The 25,650-nt window shown below is 44.2% G+C and overlaps 2 protein-coding genes across 4 annotated transcripts; both read right to left on the bottom strand.

Annotated features, from left to right (window-relative positions):
* Nucleotides 1-1,727: 1,727 nt before the first annotated feature.
* KIFBP (kinesin family binding protein) lies at nucleotides 1,728-13,877 on the bottom strand. 2 transcript variants are annotated; one of them, XM_084210203.1, is made up of 7 exons: nucleotides 13,528-13,877; nucleotides 11,171-11,269; nucleotides 7,337-7,416; nucleotides 6,868-7,051; nucleotides 5,732-5,816; nucleotides 3,849-3,961; nucleotides 1,728-3,140 (listed from the first exon to the last, which is right to left on the bottom strand). In XM_084210203.1, the coding sequence occupies exons 1-7, from the start codon at nucleotides 13,873-13,875 to the stop codon at nucleotides 2,262-2,264; spliced, it is 1,788 nt and encodes a 595-aa protein (XP_084066329.1). In that variant the 5' UTR covers nucleotides 13,876-13,877; the 3' UTR covers nucleotides 1,728-2,261. The 2 variants fall into 2 exon arrangements, with proteins under 2 accessions (XP_084066329.1, XP_084066330.1); XM_084210204.1 differs by having other exon boundaries at nucleotides 3,849-3,958.
* Nucleotides 13,878-14,149: 272 nt separating this feature from the next.
* On the bottom strand, nucleotides 14,150-25,125 carry LOC311156206 (nucleolar RNA helicase 2-like; the record flags this gene model as incomplete). 2 transcript variants are annotated; one of them, XM_084209978.1, is made up of 15 exons in its annotated part: nucleotides 14,150-14,557; nucleotides 15,044-15,088; nucleotides 15,444-15,578; nucleotides 16,188-16,347; nucleotides 17,083-17,156; nucleotides 17,631-17,750; nucleotides 18,282-18,443; nucleotides 19,272-19,421; nucleotides 19,679-19,824; nucleotides 20,501-20,686; nucleotides 21,327-21,444; nucleotides 22,432-22,610; nucleotides 23,613-23,688; nucleotides 24,348-24,614; nucleotides 24,745-25,125. In XM_084209978.1, 15 exons carry the CDS (start codon nucleotides 25,123-25,125, stop codon nucleotides 14,390-14,392), a joined length of 2,367 nt encoding a protein of 788 aa, XP_084066104.1. In that variant the 3' UTR covers nucleotides 14,150-14,389. The 2 variants fall into 2 exon arrangements, with proteins under 2 accessions (XP_084066104.1, XP_084066105.1); XM_084209979.1 differs by having other exon boundaries at nucleotides 24,348-24,617; nucleotides 24,745-24,981.
* Nucleotides 25,126-25,650: the final 525 nt, after the last annotated feature.

The following is a 25,650-nucleotide window of genomic DNA, read 5'->3' as shown; positions in this document are numbered from 1 at the left end:
TTAACTAAATACAGAACCTTACATAAGTTCATTCTCTCAAATCATTGAACAAACAGGAATTACTCAAAGGGCCTTCTTAAAAAGATATGTCTTAAAAGAAGCACAGCATAGCACTTTGTGCTGAGCATCTGGCACATGCAGTCTCCAGTAATAAAATAGAATTAGCTGGCAGAAGCTTTGGAAATTTAGTCTAGGAGTTGAACTGGCATAATTGCTTTCTGTAACTTCATATGCATTTATACAAAATAGATTTTTTTTTAAAAGTTGGAAAGCCAAAGTGTTCTGGGTATCTTCAGAGGAGAGAGCTCTCCAAGCCACAGTGCCAATCACACTGATTGTGCTGAAAAAGCTCGGATCCTTCTTCTATCAGGCCTTTTCACCTCTGGACCTGCTCCTACCCATCTGCTGAGCTCTCATTGTGTTTTTTTGTGGATTCAGGGTGTTTCTCTGATGATGGTTTAAATGGATACATCAAATGATCAAAAGGGATACATCTGATGGTTAAAAGGGATACATCACCCTGCACTTCATTCAGCTTTGCAGTTATCTTTGCAGGTAATTTTTCACACTTACTTCAGACCAGTATTTGAAGAGGGGAAAAAAAAAAAAATTTTATGCTAGGATAGCCCACAAACTATCCTCCTCCAAATTACAAGAAAACTAATGATGATGCTCTACAAAATTTGCTCAAAGGCAAAAGTATAGAAGGAAAAAATCCCAAACAACTACTCCAAACATGCATTGCTGTCTTCTACTTGAATATGAAACTAAAAGTTAGCAGAAAAAATTTTAATATTTTAATTTGTGGTAAAAGTGTACACTAGCTTTAACCGAAATCAGACGAAAACAATGTGCAATAGAGCCTGCTGAGAAATGTTTCACTAGGGCTGTCTTACTTTCAGGCCACAGGAAAATCTGAATTAAAGATCTGACTGCAGAAATGAAACTCCTAGAGGCTGACTAGACAACTATTTAGTAAAACAGAAAAAACACACACAGGCACGTGCACTCACTCTCTCCCTGACTCTACAGGCACACAAGCAGCTGGTCTAGTTTTGAGTTTTGCTACTGCTCATTTCCAGCACCCATTTTTTGCTGGCCTATTTGTTTGTGGTTAGCAGTCTAGCCTGCAGAATTCTGTGCAGAAGAGATTTTTACCATTCAGATGTACCTGCTTTCCCCTCACACCCTTTAAGCAAATGTGATGTGTCCTCCCCTTCATCCTCCAGAAGAATCCAGCTGTTGTGACGATTCTCCTTCGGTGCCCTCTGGTGCTGTGAGCACATTCCCACCCTGTCCCCAGGTCACAAAGTCACCCTGGAGGCTCTGGCCATCACCTCTTGCTCTGTGTTTCATCTCCAACAGCTTCAGAGGGCTCCCAGCTGCAGCCCCTGCTGAAAGAGCACCTGGGCTCCCTGAGCAGCACAAAGAGAAGCCTCCCATGGCATCAGGCTGTGTCAGACAAATGTCTGGAGCACTGGAGCCCAGCACCTGTAACCTGTGAATGCTCCATGGTGTGTCAAGAGCACAGGATTGTCTCCCACCACAAAGGGAGTTGGCTGCTTTCTTGCTCTGCCTTCTTGCACTACAACTGCTCATGTGTTTTTACCAAAGACACTCATATGGAAACACAATCACTTCATTTGGCCAAAGTTAAAACATATATTGTATCTTAGTAAGACACAAGAAACACAATTCTAAGGACTCTGAAGAAACATTTAGCCAAGCTAGTCCATTTATTGAGCCTATATCAACTGGGTTTTGATTAACAAGGGAAAAGAACAACAAGCAACATACAAAATAAATACTGAAAACAAGTTCCCTTCACATTGATAAAGTTTTCTGGGGACAAACACTAGAAGAGATAAAATGCATTCTAGTTGGAAGAACGTGCCTCAGGTTTCAAGAAAAAAATTTCTTAGAGAAGCAGATTCTCTGAAAAGAAACTATTTTCATACAGCACTACACTTAAGAACTGAATCATACACCAAAGAAAAAGCTGTGAGGGAAAAAAGGTTTATATTTACATATAGGACACACAGTACAAAGCATTAGCTGGACTTATACTTTACATTTAGAGTTTATACCATTAGTGTGGGTGAGCTACGGACCAGGAGAGCTCTGAGTTGTTCACAAGGTTACACTAGTGCAGGCTCTGGGCGGATGTCCCTGCAGACACCTGATTTCTATCAATCAGTAGGGAAGCACTGGCCTGGACAGGTAACTGCTCTGATAGTGCTCACTGCCTCTGAGGCAAGCATTTATACAAATGAAGACACCTTTGCTCTTAGCCTCTCCATGCTTGCTGGAAGAAGATTCACCATCTCCTTACTGAGTTCTAGTTCAGTTTCAACGGCAGGGACAGCATCTGGATACTTCTCACAATAGTCTACCAGAAATGTGTAATATTCCAATGATGTCTGCATGTTTTCCAGTTGCTTTTTGCTATCTGAAGTAATAAGCTTACCATAAAGTCGTGCAATATGAAATTTAGCCACCATGGCAGGGCGAAGAACATCTTCCTCGAGTTTTTCAGGAAACACCTTATCAGGGTTCCTCAAGGAATCCAAGAAGAGCTCATAATATTTGATTGCAAACTGAGCCAGAGAATTAATTTTTTTAACTGTGTGCGAATCTAGTTTCTCTAACCTGTTACCAATGGCCACCTTTAAATCCATCATCTCGTAATAGGTGTCAGCTAGCTCACACTGCAGCTGCCTGCGGACCAGCAGGTAGTACTGGGGGTTCAGGTCAGTGTAGATGGGCTCCAGCATGTCTATCCTACGCTTGTGCATTTTGCAGCGCCTCTCATAGTCTTCTTCAAAGAAAGCAAGTACCTTAAACAGAGCACTGTGATCCTGAACAATTTCAATATGGTCAGTAACATAACCATCCACCTGAAAGAACTCTTTTGCCTCCTGAACATAGTTCTGACCAACCAGGAAGACTTCTCTGGCTTCTTGAAAATCTAAAGGATATACGCTGCTCACTTTCTCCTCCATGGCTAGCACAGAGTCACATATATCACTTGTCCCAAAAAGGACAGCTTTTTTCCTGCCCTTCTCCTTTTCATCCTCTTCTTTCTTCCTTTGGGCTTTCAGTTCCAATTGCCTGTCTGGATCCAGCTCTCCTATGTTATCCTGAAATGAGAAAGCATGCTAATTAAAACAAATCTGCCTTATAAAGAGAGACTGAATCATTTTGAAATGTAAACTAGAGAGCAACAAGACAAAAGAGAAATCGTTGATATACGATTTCTTATATTTCTTACATTAACAAAAGAATCATGTAAATTACATTATCAATTCTGAAAAGACATAAAATTAAGGTGGTTCAGTCTCCCTACCCTGTGTGACAAAATAGCCAAAGGAAGAAATGTTAAACCCAAGGGCTCTGTTTCACAAATGCTGGTTTAAACATCTGAAGAAATACTTAAACAAATTAAGTGAACTGAATCCAATCTGAATTAATCAAATGCTTGGATGAATGAGAACATCAGCACAGAAAACTGTTGCATATTAAGACAACGCTCTTACTAGCAGTTAAATAAGCAATCTGTCAAATCAAGCTGCAAGAAAATGCAGCAGAGAGGAGGAAATGTTGAGAAGTTGCTGTAAAAGCAACACACTGATCACTCTACAGGCTGATTCCCTATCTGTGCTTACTCTTAAGTGCTGCCTTTAAGTCAAAGCATACCATGAAACACTTGCTACACTGCATTTGTTCTTTTGCTCACTGGGCAATTGCTTATTCCTTGTTACCAACTGCAAACTGACTCCTCTTGCAAACATCAAAGCAGGCTTAGTTTGCTGTTAGACAATGACAGCTACAGAACGATTTTCTGTTACCTCAAGCAATTTTCGAGCACTTTGCAGAAGATTCAGGCAATACTTGATCCAACACCTTGCAATTTCAGCTTTCCTCTCTGGAAGGTCCTGTTGGTCTGGCTCTGTTTCATCTGCTGAATGGACATAAACACAAAAACTTTAAGAGAAGTCCAGCACTCCAGCAAGACCCTCAAATATTCCATGCAAAGAATATACTTGTATTTAGTTTTCCTCATGGTTAGACAGAAACATGTTCTCCATGTTAGTTTATGTAATAATTCTGTAAACTTTCATTTCTGGTAGAAACCCATATAGATTAACAAGGACTGGTCATGTGTGAATTCTGAAAATAAACAGATCACAATGTATCTTTAAAAAGACCTTTCATCTTCAAGGTGTTTTACTGGAAAAGGTTAGCAGGTCTCTTACTAGTAAGAGAAAGAAATCAGGATAATTCATTTTCTGAGCTTCAGCTGTCTGCCCAGTACTTGTTTCTGAGGATGGTAAGGGCATTTGCATTGCAATGGGGCCCAGACTTGCTACCAAAAAAGGGAACAAAATAGGGGAAACTGCCTTTGGTTAAGCTACCTGGTACAAACATTACATTTATTAGCTCTACAACTTCTGTATTTTTCTCCCCAAAGTGTCCCCACTATCATAGACAGCAGCACTGCTGATGTCTCAAGATAACATTTTCATAAACCAAACAGATTTCAACAAAAACTCATTTTCCAGTCTCCTTGAAGAAGGCAGTGAGTTAGCTGAACAATGAGAGGACATTCCTACAGGACAGCAGCACTTCTGATCAATAAAAAGCCAACTTCACACTCAGACCCACTGCACTCATTATCTTTCATTAGAGCAAATGAATTTCTTATTAAGGAATTAAGAATTGCTGCTAATCTAAGAAAAGGCCCATTTATTAATTATGTCTATGTTAGTTTATATTCCAATTAACATGATAAAATGAAAGTGCTTGAGAACTTTCAGCCAAAGCTGACAGTGTACTGGTTTTACTCTAAGCCAGAACTTTCTGCAAGTGCAGGGCCCAGCTCTGTGCCATGCAAAGGAAGGGAAGGTAGGGGAAGCAAATATTCACCAAAACAAACAGGATTATCACTACTCCTCTGTGGTGCAGGAAGAAATCAAGATAGAACTCAGCTGGCTCATACTTGCTCCCTTTCCATTAATTAAAGCTCTACCAACTGGAAGCTTCCACTTGCCCAAGACAGACATAAAAAGTGCTGTAGATAGGTAAAGCCTAGGCCTAAAACAGAGCATGACACTATCATGGAACCACAGGTCCCTAAAACTAGGGTCAGTTCTCTAAAACCTTCTCCTGCTATTCACACTGGACTGCCAAGCTGATCCTTTGCATCAAGGCCCAAACAACAAGGAGGGCAGCTACAACTCCAAAAACAGCCACTGATGAGGGTGCAGCATCCAGCAACAAGAGACAACACAAGCACCTTCTGGATTTGGGGTTTTAGAAGCTGCAGGTTTGCTCCCTCTTTTAAAGCTGTTCCCAGGAATCATCTGGTTTGGTTCACTGAATGACTGCCCTCTGATCACTGAGGCAAACTGCATCTCTAGCACATGTACAAAGCTAAGTGGATGAACACTGCCACTGTTGAAGTGGATATTGTTTTAAATTTCACTTTTACTAAACTACTGCTTTCTGAAACACCAAAAACAAGCACTTTTTCTCAGAGGGTCTACACACAGTCAATCCTGAGCTGTAGTAGCAGTCACTTTTCAGAAACATTCAACTCTATTGAAATATATTTTAGGAAATTAACACCGGGATAAGTTTTGTACATGTTGTTAAACTTCAGTTTTAAACATTAATACATAGTGATGCTTAATTCACAATAATTTTATTCAAAACTTTTTTATAAACTTACAGTCTTCAGCAGATGGCACCTGTCCAGCTTGGCTGAAGATGACACTGGCTGCTGCTAGGCAGTGTCGAGCCTCCATAAAGCATTCCTGAGATAAACAGAGCAGCATTTAGCAGGGCTGTGAGCAGCTCAGGCACTGCTGTCACTTGGCCAAACCCCTCACCCCAGAGAGTGAGCACACATGACCACAAGGGAAATGACAGAACCGAGAGGCTCTAGAGCATATTCCCCAGGCACTGGAACAAAGTTTTTCCACACCTATTAGTGAATACAATATTTTCTAATTGTTTTTTCTGTACCACAGCCATAACACCAAGCCCCTCCTTTAATGCTGAACCTCTGACTGTTGTGGCTGCCCTGAGGTGAAGGAAGTGATGCCTTGTGGCAAACACTATCACGGGGCGCTGGTGGGAACAGCCTGACACGCAGCTCAACACCCTGAGTCAGATCTAGATTCCCTTACCCATATTTGGCAGTGCACTGTGGAATAACTGCTGCTATCAGTGCATCAAAAAGATATGGAAATTAGGAGTTACTATTGAAATTAGCATTAACTGGCTTAGGTAGGGCAGGAATCTTTTTAAGCATCAGAAAAGAGCATCTGAATAGCCTGGAATGTAGAAATTCTGAAATAAAGCTGTAGCACTTCCTAACAGTAGATTGTTTAGAGTGAACATGTGGCAAACAGCTACCAACTCACATATTCACTTTCATGTTCACACAGGTTCAAACAACTCTTGAGCACATGCTAAGGCACAAAGGACAATAATTTATTGTAAATAAAAAGCCATATCTTGGCCCTCATGAGATGCTTTTTGTTTTCAAACTTTATAGTAAGAGATCAACATAATAAAGATTTTTTAATTCAATTATTATAACCCCAAAGTTTACTTATGAACATGACATCACATCCCTGCTAATATTTCATTAACTACAGAGTTTTTCTAATGTTTACAGCCCTGTTCATCACAAGCCCACAGGAAAGCCACCGTGTCCTCTTCAGAAAAAACCTGCCAGATGCTTCGCGTCGGAAGACGACTTGTGGTTTTATAGGTGCACGTTTTCAAACTCATCTTGGAGCTCTGTCTCCAAGAGCTGTTTGAAGAGTTACATGAAAGGTACAATCCCAGCAGGGTTACCTTGGAGAGGTAGTACTGTGACAGAGTGGCAGCGTTGCGTGCCCACTCCACGGGGTAGTAGCCGCAGTACTCGAGCTGCCGTTTCAGAGTGGTGTGGCAGTACTGAGCTGCCTTCTCAATCATGTCCAGGTGCTGGTAAACTTGTGCCAGGTAATACAGAGTATGTGTGTAGGCTTTTTCAAATCTGGAAAAACAACAACAGTCTCCTTAGATGGTTTTTTTTCCCTCCCTAAATATTTACTCATTGTTATAGTAGCCTCCTTGAGCTAGGTCTAATAAGCTCTCAGAGGTCTATAACACACCCCAGACAGCTCAGCTACCTTTGGAGGCATAAAAATCAGCAGGATGGCTTCTGTTGCAGTGTTGGAAACTAAAAGGTTTCATATAAAGCAAAATAACAAACAGAGAAAAACTGAGCCAGGTCCAGGAGGTCAGTAATAATAATATAAGCATGCTGCTTAACACCCACCTTTTGGATCTTTCTTGGTCTGTGAGTTTTTCCTCTTCTGCCATGAAATGTTCACTGGGATCCAGGGGAGGATTTCCATCCTGCAAGGGTACATGACACATTCAGCAAACAGCATTTCTTACTCGGTGGCACAGTGCTCCCTCTCCTGGCTACAAATCATTGACCATTTGCCAATCCCAAATTCAACAATGCTTCGCACAACCCATCTCAGTGCCACTTCTCCAGAGCAACTCCACAACACTCAGGAGATTTAGAGGATCAAAGTCACAGTTCCACACAGAATGACAAGGCTCACAGCTTGTAGGAGGCTTCTGCTTATGTACTTTAAAGCAATCCATGCTGCCTGTGTCACAGATACTCAGCCTGGAGGCTACAGGACTCTACTGGGCATCTTTATTTTGTGCAGTAACATTCTGGCTTTGAGGCATCCATTTAACACCAAGCCTTCAAGTGTGAAATATTGGTTTGCCCAGCTGCACTGATGAGCAGCAAGAAAACCTCCTGCAGGAAGTACTGCAGAGAACACCAAGTGCTGAGATCTCAGCAGAGCTGCTGTGAAGATTCTTCTAAAGGGACTCCCAGAATCCACAAGCTGGCAAGAACATTTACCCAGACAAACAAGACAACACAATGTCTTTGGAGGATGAAGCTGCTAAATGTTCCTATCAGGCATAACCTACATGCAAGTATTAATGAATAGTGCTAGTTCCCATCATTAGAAGCACTTTTTTGTTCTTCAAGCCACAAGTTCTGTCAGACCCGTACACAGATAACTACACACCTTTTGGCATTGCTGTGTCCACATCTGCCTTCAGACAACTGTCAATAATGTTACCAGACAGCTCCCAGGCAGTCCCAACAGATGAACACTGCTTATGGCAGAGCTTTATTAGTCTGGGCTTATCCCATTTCCTTTGCAACTGGGAATAACTTCAGGTGCCAATTCTAAAACACTTCAAATGAAACCACCTTTTAAAGAGAGCTTTTCTCCCATTACACACTGCATCCTGGAGGGTGTCCAGCATGCCTGCCAGCAATGAAGCCTAGGTTAGTCTGCAGCTTGTCTAGCCCTTTCCTAACCCCACTTCTTTCTTAGCTAAGAGAAAGCAAGGCAACAAATAAAAATCAGTTTCAATAAATACTTTTCATGAGTTAATGCAGACTTAGGTAGGAACAGGAACGAGGGCAGAGAACACACTCAGTTTACAGAGAAGAACACCTGCTAAATCTGTACTGCTTCTCATTAAAAATCCCTGAACAGAATCATTTACCTGCTTTTAATAGAAGTGTTTTACTCATATTAAAAAACGAGCAAATGTACCTGAAACACACAGTAACAAATAAACTAAAGCATGTTTACCCTACCAGAGGTATGTAGATTTTAGCATATGATCTTTTAATCTGTAGGTCTTTGTTTACACCTCATTAGTTTTTATGAGGTGAATTTATAACTCTTCCTCTTGTTTTCTTTAGACACAAATGTTCTAACAAGATTTGGAGTACATTCTGGCAAGTCTAGAGCTATTCCTGCAAAGAAGAGACCTGAAATGACACAGTAAGCAAAATTCTTGCCTCCTTCCTGTAGATCTACAGCTCTATCTCTGATACCAAGCCTTATGCCTTTACTTATCCTCAGAAAGAGCTCTCCAATTCTCCTTTCAAAGTGGGCTTCATCAGCCCAAGCTCTTTGCCTTGGTTTTGCTTTAGGGGGAGAAACCATTTGTAAGTTAATTGGACCCAGTCAGTAAACAACTAAATCCATCAGCTCAGGAAGATGTCTCCATCATCAGCATTTTACCAAAGACTCCCTGACAGGAAGGCTTCCTGATAGCCTAGAAATGGAGAATGCCACAAAAACTACATTCACATATTTATAATTTGTGAAAGACAAATGTTGACATCATTGTATAAATCTGTGGTTTCTTCTAAAAGAAAGAAGACTTAAAGCATAGCTATGTTTGACTGCATAATGCATGAATAACCTTAGTGCTTTGGTTTGTATAGGAAATATTTACAAAAGTGATGTAAGGTTTTTAGTTATTAGAGTTGTATATGTTTTTGTGAAAAAATAAATGTTAAAAATGTTTTTTTTTTTAATTTGTAGTAGACAAACTAAAATTTTAGGTTTTGTTTCTTTACATTGTCAGTAAGAAATAAAAGTTATAAGGAGAAGAGTGTGGCAGCAGCTCTCTGGCCACAGAGAGCAAGGCACAACTTTCCCAGGCACTTTCCTGGGGAAGGCTGTGAGATCAGAAAAAGGATGAGAAACAATTCTTATCTCCACTTGCTGCCCCTGGTGTTGTGCACATGTGGAATGTGTTAGGGAGATCTGCTGACCAAAGGGAGGTTTCTTGACTGGCCACTGGTGATGGGGTTTGGATTCAAGGATCAGTTGGGCCCCCCTGTGTTGTGAGGAAGGCTGATGGGTTTTCTTAGTAAGTATAGAATAAGAAAGTGATGGATCAGCCTTCTGGAGTCATGGAGTCCATGCTAATTACAACCCCCTGAGGACACCTGGCAGCCACAGAAGAGAAGTATTCTAAAAGTTTTACTCTAATTCTTATTACTCTTTCCCTTTTAAACCTACTTTACCTTTCTCCTAATTCTACCTCACAGTAAAAAAATACACTAACAATCAACCAACACTAAAAACCACACTCATTAACACATTAACCAAAAAATCTCAACAAACCAAAACCACTACACCTAGTAAAGCAGCAAAGCCCCAGAAGAAATATTCAGTAACCACTACTAACAAAAATTTCAAGTTTCAGAAAAGTCTAGAGTACAAATGTGAAATACCTGACAGCATTTTAATCCACTATACCATGGCACCAGTTTAATTTCATAATAACTGGAGCAAGTGCCAGATGCTTTTGGAAGGCATGTGATAGCTGGGGCTGGGTATAAAAACATTGAAACATCAGGAGTTAATTGCAGTATCTCTGGTTAGCCCAACTGATCCTGAGGGCAGGAAATAAACTGACAAGCTTTTCAGCACAAGTGGGGCTTTCTTCTAGATCCATTACCTCTCCCATCACTGTGGCTGCAAAGGTGGAAAGAAGGGAGTAACCAACCAATTAAAAAAAAAATCTTAAAATCTCCACCAGTATAATCAGTACTCTAAACCAATTTCATGGTAAAACCTGAACTGAACCTGTAATTTCATGAAACTAAGGTCTGTCCAACCTATTCAGCTGTGCTGAGACACAGCTACTGCTTCTTGAAGGCCACAAATGTTTTTAGCTCACTCCAGAACTGTCCCTGAGGCAACTCAGTGTAGGAACAGCTTTGCAAAGAGCTTAAAAATAGCACAAGGGAGTCTTTGTAGGATCCACAGCAGAATCCAGAGCTCAAAAGGTTGTTTAATATGCATGAGAGGGTTAGCTGTCTGTGAGATTGTCCTCTTGGATATGGAACTAAACTACTTGCCCCTGCAAAACACTGCACAGTCAGAGCAAACCATGCAAATATTGGTTTTGCTTCCTTTTCCCACTGAAAGCAATGGATATTTTTATTGCATTTCCAAGATAACATTTCATGATAGTCCTCATTAAAATCCAAATTCTACCAGGCATCAACTTTGGATTATTAAAGAGCTTTCAAAAGGGACCATTATTTTTGAGTAAAATTTTTTCTATTTTGAAATTAGCAAGCAATGCTCTAATTTGCCTTGTCCTATACTGCAGCACAACTTGTATCACTTGCCAAAAGTATCCCAGCAGCCAGCATAAAGCACAGAAACTCAAAATTGCATTGCATGCTTATTTCAAAGATTACTTAAGCTGCAAGTGGCAGGTGAAAGTAAGGGCTGCCATGACATGAACACAGTACCTCTTTCATGTATTGGTTATACAAGGCTTCTGCAGATTCCAAGTAAGTTTGTGCAGTTTCAATTTCATCCCTTTGAGACCACAGGATCCCCAGATTGTTCTAAAGGTAAAGGGAAAAAGAAAAAAAACCAAACAGTCACATTCCATTTGAATGACACATTTTTTTCTCAGACAATTATCAGTCTTTTTCCTTATATATGTGTGTGTTCTAATACAATGGATTTCAAAAGGCAGAAATCGTGCCCACACATTTCACTGTGAGTGGCTCAAAAGGGAGGGGGTTTTCACACAGCAAATTTCACATAAAAAATGCACCTCACAGTCCTCTGTTTAGTCTGCTACATAAGGACTACTGTGTTCAAATAATGAGCTTTTTCACAGAGTATGTTCTGCATCCAATTCATGCAGCTTTCACATCACATACAGATATCATAAAAAGAGACAAGAAATCAGAAATTGGTTAACATGACTCCATAGAAAAAAATTAATAAGAAAAAATAATGCTAGGGATGAATGCTTGTATATTTTAAAATGGAAAGAGATTTAAAGCACCTCTGAGGTCCAAAAGTTATAGACCACTGCCTTCAAATTTAAATTAAAGCAACTGCATCTGTGAACCCAACACTGACAAAAAGTACCTCTAATTTTGTTAATAGGATGGTATTTATATGTCTGATGTGCTAATTTAAAACCTAGGCAGTGCTGTTACAAAACTCAAGAGGGCTAAAAAATACACCCCAAAAACCTTCAAAATAATTAGACTGTGTAGCTGTATGCCAGCCCTGTGCCCCTTTCAATTCCACTCCTCTGTTTTTATAAGAAAGCACATCACATGTTGTTCATGAACTGGAACACTTTGCCAAAGGCCATGCAGTGGAACAGACCAGATTCCATCAGACAGAGCCTGGGAAACACAATCTTATGCAAAAGCTCAGAAATCACAAGAGGCCCAGCAGCAAAAAGGAATGCTTCTTCCTCCAAAACAGCAGTCATGCCATGGCACACACTGCAGACATCCCAGAGGGTGGAGAAGCACTGCCACTGATGGCAGTCACTGCTTTTAAATCAGAACTGTTTAAATTAACTACTCAAGGCTGCTACAGCCCTTGGGACTGAGGGTTCATTTCCCAGCCTGGGCTCAGCTCCATGCCTTAGGACAGAGCCAGGGAAGAGCAGAGCCAGCACTGCTGGACCACAGCACCCCTCATGCACAACAAACTGCATCCTGAAGGGCCCAAAACAGTGAAGTCCATGCAGACTTTGGGCTAACAGAGAGAAGAGCTGCCTTCCAGCACACCAGTATGCCTGGTCCTGAGCCACAAGAGCCCTATCTCCCCAGGAAGGTGTGGGAAGATGTAATTTACTTCAGCTGGAGCAATCTCCTCACCTCCCCAAGGGTAACAGATTTGCAGCAGTGTATCCAAACCCATCCAGGGACAAGGAGCAGATGTAACCTCACTGTCCCAGACAACTCAGCTAATTTAAGCAGTGTAAGACAAACCATCGTTTCACTTCCACCTTTCCATGTCAGCCCACAATTCCTTGGCAGTTTGATGAGGAAGCACTTCTCTAATTAGGGCAACCATTTTTGACATAGATATCTAAATAACTGCTCTATTTCATGTACTAGAAGACAATTTCATTGTCTAGAGTCAGATGCCTAACCACCAGCTACCATGACAGACTGATCAAGTAAAGGCCCTTCTGTGAATCTTCATGTTGCAAGAACTAATTTTGATTATTCCCTTCTTCAGAATAAAGAGAAAATATTATTACTTCAAACACCAACAAAACTGTATTTATCCATCCGGGACAAAATGTAATAGCTTAAAATATAACAGGCAATGCTGAAAAACAAACAATTTATCACTTCAGGATAATGCATCAATAAAAGCATCTCCCAACCAAGGAGTGATGTATGACAACATCACGTCTAACTATGACAACCAAGGAGTTAATGTATCACAAATAAATTCTGGACGTAGTGAGGTCCTTTTCTAATTTATTCTCGCACAGTTCTTACAAGTTTTGTCTCGGTCTGTCCAGAAGAGCACGCTAATCTACCAACACCCAGTTTCAATGAGAACATATTTTAGATGCTCCGCACGCCCGGAGGCATCAGCAGGAGGCTCAAATCAGACAAGCATCCCTCCAACAACCACCACCGGCGCATGATTCCTTCCAGCAAGCACTGAAGGCCAGGGCCGCTGTGGTTACTCAGGTTAAGGAGCAGCCCCTGTCAGGGCGCGGGAGGCCCTGGATCTCCCGGCCGAGAGCGCCCGGCCCAGCCCCGGACACCAGGCCCCGCTCCGCCGGAGCCCCCCGCCCGCGGGCAGCCCTGCGGCCTGCCCGGCCCACCTGGGCCTGGATGTAGAGGGACACGCAGTCCGGGGAGAGGCGGTGCGGCTCCAGGAGCTGCGTGCAGCGCTGCAGGTGCTCGTCGCCGGCCGACAGCTCCTCGGTGTCCGTGTGGTTGACGCCCAGCTCGTACTCCAGCACGGCCCGCCGCACGGCCAGCACCGCCTCGCCGCCCTCCTCGGCGGCGCTCAGCAGCTGCTTCACCTCCTGCAGCAGCGCCCGGGCGCTGTACTTGGAGCGGTACGGCTCCGTCTCGGGGTCCTTGAGGGACTCCACGGCCGAGAGCGTGCGGGCGGCGCGGAACTTCTCGCACACCGCGGGCCACCCTCCGCCCGCCGCCGCCGCCATCTTCCCGCTGCCCGCCCCGCCCCGCCCGGCGCGCGCCCGGCCCCGCCCCCGCCGTGGCCCCGCCCCCGCCCCTCAGGCGGCGCCGTGAGGGAGCGCCCCGAGGGACAGCGAGCGCCGGCAGCCCCGGGAAGGTGCTCAGGGCCCGATGCCCGGTTTTTCTGAAAAAAATTTATTTCAGAACCCGATTTTGTAGCGCTGCTGAAGAGGCAAGGAGTTCCCTTGCCTCACGGTCGCTGTCCGTGCTTGGATGAATTCTGTTCCCTCGCAGGGCTGAGTTTCCAGGCACACCCACTGGGTCACAGATGCCCTCAGAGGCAGGAGCTACTTTGCTGGGCAGAAAAACAAAATCTCCCAAACACCCAGTCACTTCAGCAAACGTGATTTTTCACCAGCCTCAAAACCAGGCTGCTTTATCAAGGAATAAAGACAAAGAGGAGTGTCTAACAGGCTTTTACTGCCTCATAAAATTCAGCTCAGTCCCATTATCTGTATCGGAGGTCAATCGAGTGCTCTGTTAAAGTCCCCGATTTCCACTCTTGAACCAGCTGTTTCTCTTGAAGTCTCCTTGCCTGCTGTTGCCGAACCTGGAGAAGCCTCGTGCCGCCTCCTGGGGATATTCCTCCAGCTCGGGCAGCTCGCTGGCCACCGACAGCTGCCAGCGCCGCGTGTCCCTCCACTGCTCCTGAAAGCACAGCAATGCAACCAGACTTTACGTGCTGCAGGGCTGTCCAAGGCACCTGCAGCACCAGAAGCAATGCTGAATGCAAAGGCATTCCCAGACAAATCCCACCCCTGCCACTAAATCCCCCCCTTGGGAGACACTCACAGCCCTGTGACGAAGGATAATCACAAGGGACAAGAGGGAATGAAGTCGACAGAACACTGGTGAACTCTCAAATACACTGGAGAGGCCAAAGCACAGACTAGCCAAAGACCACGGCATTTTGTTTAATGAAATCCAGGTAATATCATGGGAAAGGAAATTAGAAAATACCCTGCCATGCCTCTTCTCAAGATTATGCTGTGTTCTTTCTAATCGCTCTGTTGCCCATGCAAAATCCTTATTAAACCACAAACCTCCCTGAGCACTCCATACCCAATCTTATGCAGCAGTTGCCAATTTCCAATTCACCAGGTTTTAAAGCCAGCTCTGGCTACACAAACATACCTGTATGTTACTCAGTTCATCAACAGGGATATCAAAGCACACTCCCTAAAAAGACAAACAAAAAAAAGGCACAAATTTACAATGGAAGAATACAGGCCTCAATGACCAATCCCACTATGTATTTATCTCTGATGCTTTTTTTTAGGAGGCAATTCCTGCATTATCATTTAGGAGTAATGTCTCTAATAAGTGTTTTAAAGCACTCTGCTAATATCAAAGCCTTTTTTTTCCAATAGCATCTGCATACACTGCATATTCAAGACAGGTTACCATTTCCTGAGAAATGAGATTGAGCAGGGGTAGTGATGTACCAACATTCAGCACTCCAGCCTCAGTCCCTGCACAAACTGGTGACATGAGAACACACAGAAAGCCCCACATCCCTGCATGGCCATCTCACCATCTTCCCCTTGAGGAAACGCATTGCAGACACTTTGTTATCAACCTCCTCGCCAAGCTGCTCCTTCAGCCCCCGCCAGGCATAGCCCATGCTGTGCATCTCTATTGAGCACTTCAACACCATGGTCACAAAGCCCTGCAGGAAACAGAGAAAAATGTTAAACAAGGCTAAACTTGGTCAAACCTGCTGCTAGAAAACAGGTTAAAAAAACACCCCAAACTGATACAAGAACCACAGTTCAGTCACACAGTATGTGCAAAATTGGGTTACCACACCATGACCTGGGCCACATTCTCCCTAAATGCATTAGAAAACGGAAGTGCTGTACTTTCTTTCAGTCAAGATCTCTTTGAGATCAGGCAATCACATGCCATGCTTGCAATATGATAAATGCAGATGATTCTTACCAAGAATCTTATCAAGATTCTTGATAAGGAGGAAACTACAATAGCACGAACTAATCTATTTGCTTGTAAAATGTCATTAGCTAAACTCTCTTAGAGACTCAAAGTCTTCTGTCACTTCAGTCTCTGGAAAAAAAATCTTTCAATTGCCATCCCAAGAAAATTGTCTGACTTCAAGTTTCTCCTGGGAAGAGCTGATTTCAGCTAAGGAACAAGCACCACAGCAGGAGCCTGGAGGGTAACAGCTATTCAGAAACCCAGCTGAAAAAGCCTGGGAAAGAGATGCCACACAAGCAATTCATGCATCCATCCTTGTCACCAGGGGTGCATCATCACTTACAGCTGTAGAGTTGAGCAGGGAGCGCTGCTGGATGTGAGCTGCCCCAGAAATGTGTGCCAGGGCCGCAGCCAGGGCAGCCACTGCCCCCTTCTCATCTATCAGCTCTTCAGCTGATTTTCTGAAGTAGTCCACTGCAGAGGGAGGAACGGCCTCCAGCAACCTACACAGTTACAAGATGGGTTTAAAGAGAAAAGGCCATTGTGAAGTGCAGCCATGTTCAAGACATACCCTAAATCAGTTATTTCTGAAAAGGGCAGTGGAGAAAAAAAGATAGGAAACTAAGAACAGCTACTTCTGTAATGCTCTTCCTGGTACAAGAGCTCCCCCCATCATTTTTCAGGACCCAGTGAACCCAACACCATGCCCAACATCTGCTTTATACTGGTCAAATCCTCACTAATTATAATAACTCGCTTCAAGGCAATGTCCACCATAGGGGCAGCAAATGTAAACAGAGCTGCATGGAATAAAAGCCACAACCCTCAGAAATAACAAAGGAAACACAAGCCAGGGCTAAAACACCCTCACTACTGCAGAGTAACTCCTCATTATACCAAGTACTGCTTTTTGCACGCTGCTTCCACCATGTCATCTGAGCAAACAAAATCAGTTTCCCCTCATGTCACTATTTCCCTCTTCTGTCACTGATTTCAGATCTTATAAACAAGGTTAATTTTTTGTGAAAACTTAGAGAACATTATGTTCTATGAACAGGTCTATGTTCAGCACACAGAGATTTACTGATACCATCTTATGTTGTCTGTACACAAAGCAGCTGAGTTCTACAACACAGGCTCACATACAGGCCTGACCCCTCTAAACTGTGCATTAAGCTCTAAGCATCTAGAGCAACAACATCTCTAAACCTTTTTTAAGAACAGGCAAATAAACTTACTTTTTGGCATCACTACTTGAAGCTTTAATTACATCTGTAGCAGAGGGAACGCCTACACGCTTAAAGGTAATACCCTGAAATCAAGAAAACAAATTAAAGGTATTTTCAGCAGTCTCCAATTCAATCCTGTCTAAATCACATCACTGAGATCTCTACTTACTGTTTGCAAGATGAACATACTCTTTGCTAAGTCATTTCTAAGGCTAAAATAAAGCTTTTAAGTCCCCAGCTTTGTTACCTGGAGCTACTTTACTCCAATGCACATGCAGGCTGTGATGCAAGGCATGGTCTGCCTTAGGCATTCCTGTCCCAGCCTGCCTGCTGACATCCACAGGGGACTGCCAGCATGGGAAAACTCAGGCAATGCAAGAACAGCCCACACAGAAGCATTTACAAACACCAAATATCAGCACTTCAGGCCTACTCCTTCACGGGACTGGAGACTCCTGTTCTGGACTCAGCAACCCCTGATTACCAAGTCTGAGAGCGGCAGGGTGCTTTTAGGAGCGGATTCATTTCCTTAGGCAGAGCTCTGAGGTACAACTCACCGCTTTGTGCTCGACTTGTTTCAGCAGATCTTCTTCTCTCCTCTGAAACAAACAGATGCAGATGCCGGTCCGGCCCGCTCGGCCCGTGCGCCCAGAGCGATGGATGTAGGAATCCACATCCTTCACAAATTCAGGTCAATGTGTTATTTAAACTGCTGACATTTCACATTAAACACAAGCTAATCTCAAATTCAGGAGCCTAAGGAGTGACACATTATGTGTTTATACTCAAACTTACAACTACACATAAACCACTCAAGTTTGCATGTGCTCCCCCACCCAAAGTATGCTGCTCAGCTTTAACAAACACTGCTGACAGACATTTCAAGTTTTTTAAATAAAAAACTCCACTGGAGTTTCAAAAGATGAAAAAAGCAACAGAAATATTTTAGAATTTTTATGAAACTCAGCAACATGCAGAAAGAATTCAGGAAACTTTCACAATGTCAAAACCTATCATACGAGTTTCCAGAGTAAACAAAACCCAAGACTTAATCAAAGCTCAAACTGTAACAACAAAATTTTAGACAAAAAAATCATTAATTCAAAAATGAATTGCAACAGAACAAACTTCTGATGAAACAGAGAAATAACCCACCATTCTGGCACCAAAAAAAGTTAAACCAATTTTAGTTCCTTTTAATGACTTACTTTTGGTGGTGAGCACTGTATAACAAGGTCAACCTCAGGAATATCCAAACCACGAGCAGCTACATTTGTTGCAATCAGCACTTCAAACACACCGTTTCGGAAGCCTTTTAATGTGATTTCTCTCTGTTTCTGTGGAATGTCACCATGCAAGGACTGGGCATCCTGTCAGTAAAACAAGCCATTAACATGACATTTAATGGGAGTCTAGACTGCAGCATCTAAAGATTAACACTGTGCAGAGTAACAGAAAATAATTACATAGATGATACCAAAGGAATATAAAGCATCCTACTTTGCTGGATCCTTCTCTGGGATTTACTGTGAAAGCAGCATGGCCAACAGGCAGAGATTATTGCTGCAAGTTTTTAATGTGGATGGTACATGAGATTTCTCTAATACTAGGCAAACCATGTATGCCCACCACTGTTCACTCTCCATAAACCAGCATTCAGTATCACACGGGATTTTCTCTGAAAAATATGCAGCACTTTTCCTCACATTCAGAAAATTCAAGCAAGCACAGAAGACCTGCTCAACCGATCACCTGTGTTCCAAACAAACCCTTGGCAAATCTTCCAAGGGCAACAAAACATTTCATTCTACCATATTAGCTGGATTTTCCCGAATGGCTTTCAAAGACCAAATGCCATTAAGAGATGGGAATCCAAAAAGCACACTAATATGAGATGGGACATGTCCACTACGCCAGCTCCTGTTTCTTACAATTATTACTAGCTCCTGGTTATTCAGCATAGGCTGTGTATTTCCTATTGATCCGTGCCCTGCACTATTTTAAAGCTAACAGAATAAATTCATAATCTCTTTCAAGAGGGTATTTAAACTTCAAAGTTGAATTTTTAGAAACGGTTTTCACAAGTCTTAAAACCCCGCACAGAAACAATTTTCTCCACACAGTCACAGCCCCCTTTATATTTCAGGGCATTCAACCCCTGGCAATCCCAACCACTGCTCTCCACTCAGCCCCACTACCTGTTTGAGAGAAGCATTCATAGCCAACTCATTTGCTTCCTTTTTGGTCTCACAGAAGACAATGGTCCTCCCATGGGTGCCACTGTAGACCTGGATGATGTCCCCAAGAACTCCTGCCCTCTGAGATGAGCGACACTGTATGGCCAAGTGCTGTTTGGGAAAGAAACAAGAAACCTACGTTAAATCTAAGCCATGCACAGGACAGTGAACAAAAGTGAACAAAAAAAGCATTTTAATTTTTTAAAGCTTGCAAATCATAGGTCCCACATGAAAGCTTTGCTTACAAAATCTGTGTGTCAACCATGTGAAAAGTCATTCTACATGCCCATTTATAAAAAGTCAATGCATAACCCATTTTATCAAGCCACCTGCTCTTAGGACCTGCAGTGCTCTGCAGCAGAACTCACTTCCACAGTTGTGGCTGTCCTTTGAGTCTTCTTCCCGACCAGGTCAATCTGTTCATACTCATCTCTCATGTATTTTTTTGCTACATCATAAACCCATCGTGGACAAGTTGCAGAAAAGAGCAGCGTCTGCGGGTTGTTCTCGGAGCCTGCAAGGAAAGGCCATCGACTTCAGGTATCTCAACACACCCTGACAATTGAGAACTGATAAAAGAGCAAGAGCTGCTCTCACACTGACAGGTTTCTGTGTGCACTAAGCCTGTACAAGATGTGAAGGAACACTGCCAGCAATCAGCTTTTCATGGCTTTCAAAGCCACAGTGGTAAGTAATCACTGAGATTTCCATTTCCAGTAATTCAAGCATTTTCAGAAATTCTGGCACTATAGAAATGTGGCCAGGAGTTCCACACATTAAATTAATCTCCTTCTGCGCCATAGCTGGTACCTGACAGCTCTGCTGAACACCCACTACATCAGAAAAGAGCAGATATTCCCTCATTGTCAGCTTTGTGTGGTGACAAGTGTACAGACAGACCACAACCCTAACTCTGCTCAAGTTACTTCACTCTGGACAAGGAACACTGGGGATTAGGGAGCTGGGTTGGCTGCTTTTCCCCCTTTTTTTTTTTCACTCTAATCCTTTCAGAGATGCCACTCCAGCCCTTCAGCCTTCTGTCACCTCTCTATGAACCTTTTCCAACTCTACGTTCCCCTTTTCTAGCATCACACAGAGAATTCAAGGCAGAGGTGCACCAGAAGTTTCTAAAGCAGCATAACTGTGTTTTCTGCATTGTCCCCTATTCCTCCCCTGCTGTCTCAGTTCACCTTTCTTATAGGATGATCCCAAGATCTCTTCCACTTGTTCAGCAAAGCCCATGTCCAACATGTGATCCACCTCATCCAAAACAACGTGCTTCACACTGGAAAGTTCCAGCTTGCTGTTCTGAACGTGGTCTTTGATCCGGCCAGGAGTTCCCACCAGAATATCGATGCCACTTTTAAGGATGTCAACTGGAAGACAGAGAAACAAGGACAGTGTCAGACTGCTAAGAGACAACATGATAAAAAGTTAGCAACAGCAACACTTCTCATTTCAGAAGCAAAAAGCTGCTGCCCTTTAAGCTCAGAATAAAGCACAACACCAAAAGTAACAGACACAGAAGTTAACTGCAGTCCTAGCTGCTCTGTCAGGAGTACCAGCCAAACCTCACTGAAGTTGCAGGAAACACACCAATCTCCAAGCAACAATCATTTGGCATTAGAAACCTGCTCTACTACATGGAAACACTTCTGTTTTCCAGCTAAATGCTGTCACAGCTACCTCTGGAGACACACAGAGACACAGGCACAGACACAGTTCTCCCCTTTCCATGGACTGTCACCTAGTCCTGGTCTGTGTCCAAACAAAAACACAATAAAGAAGAAATTAACAGGACTAGACACTTCACAGAACTAAAACCATTCTTTTACCTAAAGATTTATTTGAACTAATATAATTCAACCCAGGCTGTGTGCTTCCTTTGAAAGCCACACCAATTGAATTCCTGACTGAACTCAAAGTCTGAGGGGGCAAAAAGCCCATTTTTACTTATGGAGTGCATTTGGAAAAAGTCAGCTCCAATCCATGAGTAACTCCTTGGCAGTTACTTACGCTGTTCTTTGTATGGAGCTCCTCCATAGAAACAAGCAATTGACAGTTTCTTTGTGAAATTCTTGAAGTCTTTGGCTACCTGTATGGCCAGTTCCCTGGTTGGAACAAGAACCAGCACCTGAAAGGAGAGAAAAACAGACAAAAATGCAGCTGTGCTTGGGAGAAGGTGTAGGAGAAAAGAGTTCACTTCACATCAAACAGCTTGCACTCCCATTTCATTCTACACTTGTAGCAGAGATACCCACAGCTTCCCACCATCCCAGCAATATTAATATTCCCTGCCTCCAGGAGCCTCAGAGCCAGCAAGAGGGAACAAGGGAAAGTGCTACAAGATAACCAAGACCAGAAAAACAGTAATTTTCTTTCTTATGTGAAAGTCAGATAAAAGACACTTCAGCAACATTACCAAGGGCAAGGAAGGTGCAGCTCAGCGTTAAAAGGTAGGAACAGTCACTAAATCTGGTGTAGCTGGATTTTAAAAGATACATAGCATGATGCATGCCAGCCATACATCCCTCCTTTTCTCCACCAACCTGCCTACCTCCAGTATTTACACTTCCCCTCAACATTTAAGAATGAACCAATAGAACAAAGAGCTGAACAAATCTCTTAAACTCTTTCAGGCAGTAAAACTTTTTAATTTACATTGCTCTTATGGTTAATAAAATAAACAGATAAAGTTACGAATCTGCAGTGTGTATATAGTTCTGCAGCCTAATGAGAAATATATGCACTGCAATGCATGGGAACAGGGATCTGATCACTGACATCAGGTTACCAGCTGCATCCCTGGTAAATTCCACTTGCATCTCTTGAGGATCCAGTATGAGAGACAGCAGCTTGGGAGTTCCTAGGCACTGCTGCAGTGCCCTGACTGTTTGCCCAAACACAGGCACAGGGCACCCCAAACACAAAGTGTGCCATGACTGTGATGCTGCAAAACTCCGTCACACTCTATCTCCTGATCTGAGCAAAGCATTCAGTATTACAAAAACCAGTAAAGGACAAAGAAGTCCCCATCAGAAAACCCCAAAGCAACAGTAAAGTCACTTTGAAAACCTGCCCTGCTCTAATGTTTTGGGGTAAATCCTGAAGTGAAAGTTACTTTTGGTGCACGGCCTCTTCTCCCATCCTGTGAGACACTGTGGAGTTTTTCAATCAGTGGAAGGGCAAAGGAAAGGGTTTTCCCAGTTCCTGTTCGAGCTTGAGCAATTACATCTTTGCCATCATATATGGGCTGGAAAGTCTTCACTTGCACAGGGAACAGGTATTTTATACCTCGAGCTGTAAGATAATTGAAAGAGGTTTCACTAAAAGGTGAACTAACAGTTAGAAGTCCTCATACATAAATTGCCCACACATGAAGGGTACACCACCTCAAACCCTGCACACAACAGAAATTGCAACTTGGAAAAAACCATGTATCTTTGTGTTTTAAAAAACCATGTATCTTTGTGTTTTATTCCTGCTCTAGATCAAAAGATGTTCTACCCACACAGTGAGTGTTGAGTATCCACGATGAAATACAGTCTTCTTTGTTATGTACAGTTTAAGACACCAGCAGAGGAAGGAAAAATCCCAACATGTTTTTTCTGATACAGCTCAAGATTTTCTGGTACCTGGGTTTTGAAGGCAAGAAGGTGATGTAGCTTGTTTCAAAACATTCTAAAACTTCAAAGAGATTTTGCACAGTAGAAGTGAAACAAGCCATCCAAAAGAAACTTCAGAGCAAGGAAAACAGAAAGCAATAAGGAGAATTTTTTCTGACAGACAAGAACTGCACACCTACCCAACACAGGGAAGAAGAACCCTACAGCAATTACTTCCTCAACAAAACTAATCACAAAGAGAGATAAAAATGCCCCAAACTATGAGAATAAACAATGTGTTTAAAGAATTGAAAATATGTTCACACAAGGCAAATATTCTTCATATACAAAACTCCATTAGGCTTGTCTAAGAAGCAATATTGTAGGCAGCAGACACAGGAACAGAAGTAAAGGTACACAGAATGATGCTGATGAGAAATGTGTCTCTAGAATGTCTATCTAGGAATAGCCACTCCATGAAGAATAATCTCATATTAAGGCATCTGAAACTGAACAAACAAGAAAACTTTCTTTCTACTAACAACAGCATATTCTCTAAATGCACAGTGACTGCTCATGCCATCTTTACCATACAAATGTAACACAATTTAGGAATACTTACCCTTGGCTTATGCAAGTAACAGAGCACAATTCTGACCAAACATTTACAGAAATGTCTTTTACTGCATGAACTGACCTGTGAGAAGGTTGATGGTGTTTTGTGAGAGAGGAAAATTAGAGAAGGCGCCTTCCTTTGCTTCTTCTGTCAGCTCCTAATATGATGAAGAAAAAACCAAAAACAAACAGAAAAAAGACTTAGTATCCCTCCAAGATGAGGGTAGAACATACCCTACACAGCCACTCAATAAAAGCTGTGCGTTTGCTTTACAACCACAATTTAAGCAGATACCTCCTTTCTATTCAATGAAAAAGAAAACCCTTTTGATGTAGGCACTTGTACATATATGCTTAGCAAGTCAGGAAATGGAAAGCATTTGTTAAAAATCTTAATTAAAGTCCACTGAAACCATGAGAAAACTGTTTTTCACAACAAAACATATCTGGTGTCACAATTCATTGTGCAAAGCAGGATGTGCATGTTACACCCTCTGTGTGTTACACCATGCAAAGAGCTTTGAATTTTACATGAGTAAATACTCAAAACACAAAATTTGGCTTTTACTTCAGAGATGCAATAGGTCACATCTTTATACCCGAGGTACAAAAAGCACTCTCTTGATGCCGGGCGGGACGAGAGGCGGGATGCCCGGCATTCCCCATGCCCAGGAACAAGCGCATGGCCGCGGCACAAGGTGCCTACGACAGATGCCTCGTACTCCCACACTGTCCCACAACTCCAGTCCTAGCCCACTAATTACTAGCAGAACGTTAATTAACCAAGACAAAGGCTTCGCTGGCAAAGCATGCCTACCTCGGCGTCGCTGTCCTGCTCTCGGGCAGCCGGGGATGCCACGCTGCTGCTCACAGCGGCGGCAGATTTCGCCGCCTGCTGGGACGCGTCGCTCTCTCCTACCAAACCGTTCCTCTTCTCCTTGACTTTTTTCGTCTTCTTGGGCACGGGGGGCTCGAAGTCGCCGTCCCCCAGCCCGCTCTCCTCGGGCTGCGCCTGCTCGGCCTCGGCCTTACCGCGCCGCTTCGTTTTCACCGGCTGCTTCACCTTCTTCCCCGGCGTCTCCTCCTGCTGCGGGAGGGAAAGCCGCGGTCACACGGAGGGAGCCCCTTCCTCCCCCCTGCCCGTCCCAGCCGGCTTCAAGCCCCCCGAGCCCGTACAAAATGGCCGCGCCCGCGGCCGCACGTGGCGCTCCCACCTTGACCTTCCTCCGGCGGCCGCGCCGCAGCGACTCCGCGCCGGCCGGCGCCTGGGGCTCGGCGGGGCTGTGCTCGGGCTCGGCGGCGGGCATGGCTGCCGGCTGTTCCCCGGGCAGGTGCGCGGCGGCTGCGCTGCTGCCACTGCCGGCGGCGGGACCGGTCTCGGCGCGGCGGCCCCAAGACGCGCGCCCCGCCCCGGCGCGCAGGAAGTGAGGCGGGCGGGCCGGCCCGCGGGACAGCGCAGCCGCCAGCGGCAGCAGCGAGCCCGCCCCGGTGCCGCACAGCCAGCCCAGCCGCCGCCCGCCGCCGCTGACCGGGACCGCCGCCGCCCGCGCCGCGGGGAGCCCGAGCCGCGCCGCCCGACCCCACACGGCTCCCATGCGGCCGCCGCGCCCGCACCGCCCCTTCCGCCGCGCCGCCCCCCGGCCTTCCGTCAGCTCCTCCGCCACCGTGCGCTCCTCACGGACCGCTGCTCACAGACCGCTCCACAGAGCTCCCCTCACGGACCGCTCCTCACGGACCGCTCCTCACGGACCGCTGCTCACAGACCGCTCCAGAGAGCTCCCCTCACGGAACGCTCCTCACGGACCGCTCCTCACGGACCGCTGCTCACAGACCGCTCCACAGAGCTGCCCTCACGGACCGCTCCTCACGGACCGCTCCACAGAGCTCGCCTCACGGCGCTGCCCTGGCTGCCCACCAAACCGGGCTTGTTCCCCCGTGTGCAGCAAGCCCCCAATGACACACTCTTGAGAGACCTTAATGATTTCGGAGCCGCGCAAGGCCGGGTGCTCGGTGGCGTTGCACCGTCATTCATGCGCGGAATTTCAGGGTTAGGAACGTGCTGGCAGCGCCCCGCCATAGGAATTGGTTAGTGCTTTCCATTCAAGTAATCCCAGATAACG

The sequence above is a fragment of the Fringilla coelebs genome (genome assembly GCF_963513975.1).
Source record: "Fringilla coelebs genome assembly, chromosome: 8".
Lineage (NCBI taxonomy): Eukaryota > Metazoa > Chordata > Aves > Passeriformes > Fringillidae > Fringilla > Fringilla coelebs.
The sequence above is the reverse complement of the archived record's forward strand: the minus strand, read 5'-3'. Positions and strand labels throughout refer to the sequence as shown.